This window comes from Calliphora vicina, chromosome 4 (genome assembly GCF_958450345.1).
Source record: "Calliphora vicina chromosome 4, idCalVici1.1, whole genome shotgun sequence".
NCBI lineage: Eukaryota > Metazoa > Arthropoda > Insecta > Diptera > Calliphoridae > Calliphora > Calliphora vicina.
The window spans coordinates 79,491,343-79,498,647 of NC_088783.1; the positions used below are offsets into that span (position 1 = coordinate 79,491,343).

Sequence of the window (7,305 nt, forward strand, 5' to 3'; positions counted from 1 at the left end):
AAGCTTTCTTTATAGCAAAAAAAAAATTACAAAAAGGGCCCATTTTAAAAAAAAGTCAAAAAAGTTTTTGATTTTGCCAAAAAATCAAAAATTGTATATCTTGAGTTACAAAATATTTATTTTGATAGATATCCCACTCGTATCCCACTAAGGGACCTAAAATATCTTAAAGGAATGGACCTAAGCTTTCTTTTGACTAAAAAAAAATTTTTAAAAAAGGGCCCATTTTGAAAAAAAATTCGAATTTGCAAAAAAAAAGTCAATAATTGAATGTCTTGAGTTACAACATTTTTATTTTAATAGATATCCTACTCACATCTTCCTAAGTGACAAAATAGGTCTTAAAGGAAAAGACCTAAGCTTTCTTTTGAGCAAAAAAAAATTTTTAAAAAAAAGTCCCATATTGGAAAAAAATTTCGATTTTGCAAAAAACAATTAAAAAATTGTTACAAAATATTTATTTTGATAGACATCCCACTCGCATCCCACTAAGGGACTAAAAATATCTTAAAGGAATGGACCTAGGCTTTCTTTTGAGCAAAAAAAAAAATTAAAAAAGGGCCCATATTGGAAAAAAATTTTGATTTTGCAAAAAAAAATTAAAAAATTGTATGTCTTGCGTTACAAAATATTTATTTTGATAGATATCCTACTCGCATCCCACTAAGGGACTAAAAATATCTTAAAGGAATGGACCTAAGCTTTCTTTTGACTACAAAAAAAATTTTAAAAAAAGGGCCCATTTGGAAAAAAATCGTATTTGCAAAAAAAAAGTCAAAAATTGTAAGTCTTGAGTTAAAAAATATTTATTTTGATAGATATCCCACTCGCATTCCACTAAGCGACCAAAAGGGTCTTCAAGGATAATATCTAAGCTTTTGTTTGACCTAAAAAAAAAGATTAAAAAAGGGTCCATTTTGAAAAAAAAAGTCAACAAAGTTTTTGATTTTGCAAAAAAAGTAAAAAATTTTATGTTTTGAGTTACAAAATATTTATTTTGATAGATATCCCACTCGCATCCCACTAAGCGACCAAGTAGGTGTTCAAGGAAAATATCTAAACTTTATTTTAAGAAAAAAAAAAAAAAAAAAGGCGTATTTTAAAAAAAAGTCAAAAAAGTTTTTGATTTCGGAAAAAAAATATTAAAAATTTTTTATTTTGTTTCTAAAATATTTTTTTTCGAAAGATCGAAGAAATAGCTATCTATACTATTTGGGACACATTTTGCTAAGAACAATAGGTAATAAGTTACATGGATAAGAAAAAACCCCTGTTTGACCAAATTGTCAAAATTTTACCCCCTATAACTCAGAGAGTTCTCGACCGATGTTGTTGAAAAATTGTGTCTGAGTTACTATCCAATAGAGCTAACCTTGGTGCAAATTTCATCCCGATCGGAAGACATCGATTTCAAAAGTTGGTTCACTTGACATGAAATGCCCCATATGTATTTTATTAAAGAAAGTTTTTTTTAATAATTTTAATATTTTTTTTTAATTTTTAATACTGCTCTGAAATCTTTTGTAAGTTATTCGTAATTTAGTTGTCTAACAAACAAAGAAATTCGAGTACATTCGGTCCAAAAGTCCGACCTATATTTTTAAAAAAGCGGACCAAGGTATGGCAAAATTTTAAAATTTTAATTTTGAAATGCCTATAACTCGGAAATTATAAGAGATAAATAACAAACGCAAGCATGTTTTTTCAAATTTTTAAATTTTAAAATTTCAATTTTGAAATGCCTATAACTCGGAAATTATAAGAGATAAATAGCACACGCAAGCACGTTTTTTCAAGACCTAGCCGAGCGCTTTCCAAAAATATAAAAATCGGATGGGAAACAAAAAAAAATGTACGTTTTTAAAAAAACGTTTTAATAACTTAAACTCGAATACTCCCTGGCTACGCCCATGTCAAATTTTATCGCGATCGGATTAGCCGTTTAGAAATGCCAGATTTATTTCCAAAAAATTTTGATTCTGCCCCACTGTGCAGCGGCAAGTTTTAGGTGTCAATTTACATAAAATGAGTTTTATTATCTGACGGGAAAAATAAAACTTCTCAAATGAGTTTTTTTATGACGGCTATTTAAAACTGTTTTTTTTTAAGTTTCATGCGAACTTTTTTACGTTTCAGTACAAATTTATTAAACTATTTTGTACTGTATTTAATTTTAAGAAAACTTGAAAGATTAAATAATGAATTCAATATTGTTACGTTTTAACCTTTTCAAAACGTTTGGTTTATTTTCTTTAAATAAACCGGATACTTTTGATTGCAAATCGGATATTTTGAAAATTGCAACAACTCTTTATTTATTTAAAAATGTACAACAACAGAATTAAATAGTCACTCAATGTTTTTTTTATACACGTTTATAAATTCTCAGAAATCACTTTATAATGTACACGAATTCACTTGAAAAATACAGCACACTTTAAGGCACTCTGTTGATGTTTATTCGAATAGCGTCTTTGATAAACTCACTCACGACTGCAACCTCTGCCACTATTTATAACACTGCATTACCATCTAGAAAGCTCTATTTCTACAATGTTCTTTAATTGAATATTCGAATTCGAATATACGGTCGCAGCAAACAGCGTTGCCATACTTACGATCAATGGCCAACTGAAAGCTTTTGTTCAATGTTAATAATGCCCACAGATATGTTAAAGTTTGCTATTACAGCACTGCTATCTGAAAGCATTGTACTACTTTTAAATCAGCCGTTAAAATCGTTATATTTGAATTCAAGTACAATTTCGTAACAATATGTTTGTAGTACTAAGGAATGGCTAAGAGATCAAAATTTATTTTGACACCAATTGAATTTAACTAATGTAATTCACCATTGGTGAACAAACAATTTTGAAAATAAAATCAGTTTTTTGAATATCTATATATATAAAATACAATATTAAAATAAAGGTAGTGATGTAGACAAAGGCTTTACATTCCTGCTTTGTAACTGAATCTAAATGGCGGCATAACAATTTTTATTTAAAAAAAAAATTTAAATAAAAGTACCTAGTAAAGAATAGACAAATAATATTTTTGAAAAAAGCACCAAGTACACGTGGGTTAGTTTTTGTTAAATTAGATACAATTTGTAACTTGACTTTTGAAAATATAGGAAATACTAATACATATTGAATAAAACAAACTAAATTAAATATGTTATCCAAATTCTTATAATCAGCGCTAAGGCCAAATAACTAATACTGAATGTGTATCCATTCTTGGCTTTTTCTTTTTCTATAATTGTCATTTTATTTTATTTTGGATTAAGAATATATCCATTCATTTTTATTTAAGGTATGAATAGGTACAATTTATTATTGTAAAATGTTTTAATTGACTTCTTATTTTAATAATGTTGATTCAATTATTTCTTGGTCTTGGATTTGCTTAATCTTCTTTAGAATATCATAATTTATGCTTTCACTAACCACTGAATCATTTCTGTAAGCATAGAGAAATAATACCATTAATATTGTTGATAATTGTAAGAAGAATTGAAAGACTTACTTGTACTCAGGATGATTGTGCACCTGCTCTCTTAACCACATAGCATTTGTTAGAATATCTCCACATGATCTTTGTTCTATAAATCTTATATATTTCTCTAGCACACAATGGGTTTCATTATCCAAATCTAGAGTTTGTAAATAGCTGCGGGTTAGTGGAATCAAGCCGGGACACATTTCGGACTGAAGAATAAACAAATTAATTAAAAATTAATATATACACAGAAAAAACTATTTCTTAAACCGTTTCAATTCAAATATATATCACATATTGAACTGGTTTCAATTATTTTATAATTGAATCAAGTATTCATGTGCTCAAAAACAAAATTTTCTGATATTTTCTATTGAATTTTGAATTTGATAATTTAGACAATTGAATATACAATTTTCGTCATTGGTTGAACTTTAAATACAAAAATTATTGAATAGATAATTTTTGTATTTAAAGTTTAACCAATAACGAAAATTGTATATTCAATTGTCAAAATTATCAAATTGTTTTGATTCAATTATGAAATAATTGAAACCAGTTCAATATGTGATAAATATTTGAATTGAAATATAATTTTTTCTGTGTAGTTAGTAAAACAACAATAACATTTAATTGATAACAATACTGTATGTTGGTATTGTCTAGTCAATATGTCTGCGTACTTAAAAGCGTGTACTGATAATTTGTGTTAAAGATCAATTTAAAAATTACCCCCTGTCTATACTTGACAAATATTTATCATAAAAATTAATGACGTTTGTTGTCAAGACAAAGTTGTCTGAGCAAAAGCACTAACAATTTTGTCATAACGAAGCAATAATACTAATAAATGTAGATTATACCTGATAAGTTTGTATATTGACAACCATTTTGACGTTTATCATGATAACAATTTATTAGGTGTAGACAGGGGGTTATGTACATACAAGCATAGATTAATTAATATGAATAAAAATATAAATGCGAAATGTTTGAAAAATAATTTCAATATTTTAATGTAATACCGATGTGATAGGCAATAGAAATTGCTTTCAGTTTCGTTATAAATATCTTACTTATGTCAGACTTACCTTTCCATTAAAGATTTCATCGACTGTCATGAGTTCTAACTCCTTAGCATGACAATCATTGGTGAAACCATTTGTAATGTCATTATGTTCGATATAATTGTGTTCCATATGGCAGCCATTAGTTTTACCATTGGAGTTATGCCACAGGCCATTAATGTCAACATTATGATGGCATCCATTATTTACTTCATTGCTATAGCCATTTGTAAATCCATTTTCACAACCATTCAATTGTGTCTTAGATTTTGTGATATTTTTGCGGAACCAAAATTTCTCCTTACGACAGGCATCGCGTTTTTGAGCAATCACCATATTCTCATCTATTTTACTAATTGGCATGAGCAAATTGAGACGATAATGAAGTATGACACGAGTTAAGAGTATAACAAAACATGAAACAGCCGCATTTTCGAAATCAGTGAGTTGTATATCACAGGGTCGAAATTCTACCCTCCAACCGAGTTCTGTGTTGGGTATTGCAGGTTTGAAGCGTAATGTCTGCCAAGTAGAAGTATTAATATTATCAAAATGACCCGTGTCCTCTTCGTCGTTTTGATCCACATTACTGCTAAACATCAGCAAGGGATCACGCATGAATATATGTGCCACATGTTGGGCCATAACATGATCTACACCTTCATTGCGCAGGTGATCATATACTTCTTGATCGTAATAAAGTTCAATGTCATTGTACTTCTCAGCCTCGACAGTAAGATAAGAATCTATGGAATCCCAACGTTGTTTTTTCAAGCGACACTTGTCATTTTTCAGAGGCTTTAGACCCCTTTCTTCGGCACTACGATCATCTGAGCCATCGCCTATGAAATAATAACTGTTGTCTATGTCTGTCAAATAACCGCGATATATAGGAGCAGCGGCAGTTATAGCCTGTATAACTGGACATAGCGGTGCTAATTGATCATACAAATAACGGGTTTCTGTCATATCAGCTCCTTGTACAGTAACTTGTAAATTACTGCCAAAAGATGTATCTAGCATAACTACATCTGGTTCCTTAAAGGGGCTTCCTTCAATCGGCAACTTTGTATGCTCATCTTTAAATACTTTTAATTTGATATGCATCTTCTCTCCACGTCTCAATTGCATATTGCGCGACAGTATATGATAACGAGAATGACCGGCATAGATGGCCTCATCTGGTATATACAGTGATTTGGCATAACTGTTGGGATCTTCGGTTCTCGTTTCATATGGCGGGTAAGTAAAATCTTTGCAACCTAAACGTAAAGAGTTTACTAGTGTCAGTATACATTCATCTTCGTCCAATAACTCTTGAGCTTCTGCACGACGCAGTCTCATATCAGGCTCAACTGTTTTGAAATGTGTAAACGAGCATTCAAACGGTTTAAGGGGAGAACTTTCCAATTGATAGGCCCCATATTCAGGACGCCACAAACCAGTAACTTGATTATGCTCTTCTCGTTCATTTAAAATATTCAAAAGCTGTTCAGCTTTGCAGGAAACTTTAGCTTCCTTTTTCTCATGGTTGAATTTAATAATCATATATTCTATTTCATCACCCCATTTGAAAGGATCTCCACGACGATCTTTAGATTTACGATATAGATTTATGAATTGTTGTACACCATGTTTTTGTACATGTTTGGACAAAGCTTTTGTCTCCTGCCAGGTTAAAGGCACACCTTCGGGTAAAACGCCCATAGCTGGAAAAGTTAATAAAAATTTTATTTAAATTGGTTGTGCATAAAAATGGAAGACTTTGTATTCAAGGCGAATTTATAAAAGTGAGTGACTAATTCATTATTTTTTTAAACAGATATTGGTGTTGGGATTCACATAACTTTAGGCAATGATTGTGACTGTCAACTAAAAAACCTTAATACATGTTTTTCCTTAAAACTTTTAACCCAAGTATTATTTGATATTTTTGTATCAAGTATGTTATTATGTATAATGTCAATTATGTTCATTATGTTCAAATGAGTGACGAGAAAATAGTCTGCCGTCAAACTGATTCCAATGTTATTAAACAGTATCGGGAGAACTTGTCCCTTAATAGACCTGGTTCATGTAGAAGGAATGGTCCATATTATAGTTTCGTATTCGGTTTTAATCGAAACCGAAACCGCGGTTTTTCAAGGCCTAATACCGAAACCGACAATTATTCTTCGTTTTTACTTTTAATCTATTTTCAGTAGAAAAATTAAAAATTTTCATCCAAAGATTTATCCAAGTATTTCCTGACAATTAAAATTCAAATGACTGTTTATTTATCTATATATATAAAAATGAAATGGTCCATGTATGTAATGGCATCACGTGAGAATGGCTGGAGCGATTTGGCTGATTTTTTTTATTCGATTCGAAATTTTCAGGAGATGGTTTGTAAAGAAAAAAAAATCAAAAATTCCGGGTAAAACTCGGAATTTTTTTGAGTCCAGTCAACTGTAATATAAAAGCTCACTAAAGTATGCAGTACAAATTTAGATATTTTATTTGCAAATAAATAAGAACAGAGAAACTTGAAGAACTAACATTAGTAAATGCTACCGGGCGAAGCCGGGCGGTCAACTAGTTTAATTTAAAAAAAAAGAATCCAAAGTGTTTTTAACAAAGACTAAGTTATTTTCAAATATCTGATAAAAGTATGGACTACTAGCTGACCCGGTGCGCTTCGCCACTCCAATTAGAAGGAAGAAATAGTACTATTAAGTCTCCCTTTGTGAAT

The 7,305-nt window shown here is 30.2% G+C and overlaps 1 protein-coding gene across 1 annotated transcript; it reads right to left on the reverse strand.

The window, feature by feature from the left end:
• Positions 1-3,247: 3,247 nt before the first annotated feature.
• On the reverse strand, positions 3,248-6,278 carry LOC135957745 (glutamate--cysteine ligase-like). The gene is made up of 3 exons (XM_065508539.1): positions 4,596-6,278; positions 3,532-3,713; positions 3,248-3,465 (listed from the first exon to the last, which is right to left on the reverse strand). Exons 1-3 carry the CDS (start codon positions 6,276-6,278, stop codon positions 3,366-3,368), a joined length of 1,965 nt encoding a protein of 654 aa, XP_065364611.1. The 3' UTR covers positions 3,248-3,365.
• Between the last annotated feature and the right edge of the window lie 1,027 nt (positions 6,279-7,305).

Bases quoted from the DNA above. Each gene is read 5' to 3' on its own strand.
- LOC135957745 (XM_065508539.1), bottom strand. From the start codon at position 6,278: ATGGGCGTTTTACCCGAAGGTGTGCCTTTAACCTGGCAGGAGACAAAA. The intron at 3,714-4,595 runs GTAAGTCTGACA...TTTATTCTTCAG, and splicing joins ATGAAATCTTTAATGGAAAG to TCCGAAATGTGTCCCGGCTT. The intron at 3,466-3,531 runs GTAAGTCTTTCA...CTATGCTTACAG, and splicing joins CACAATCATCCTGAGTACAA to AAATGATTCAGTGGTTAGTG.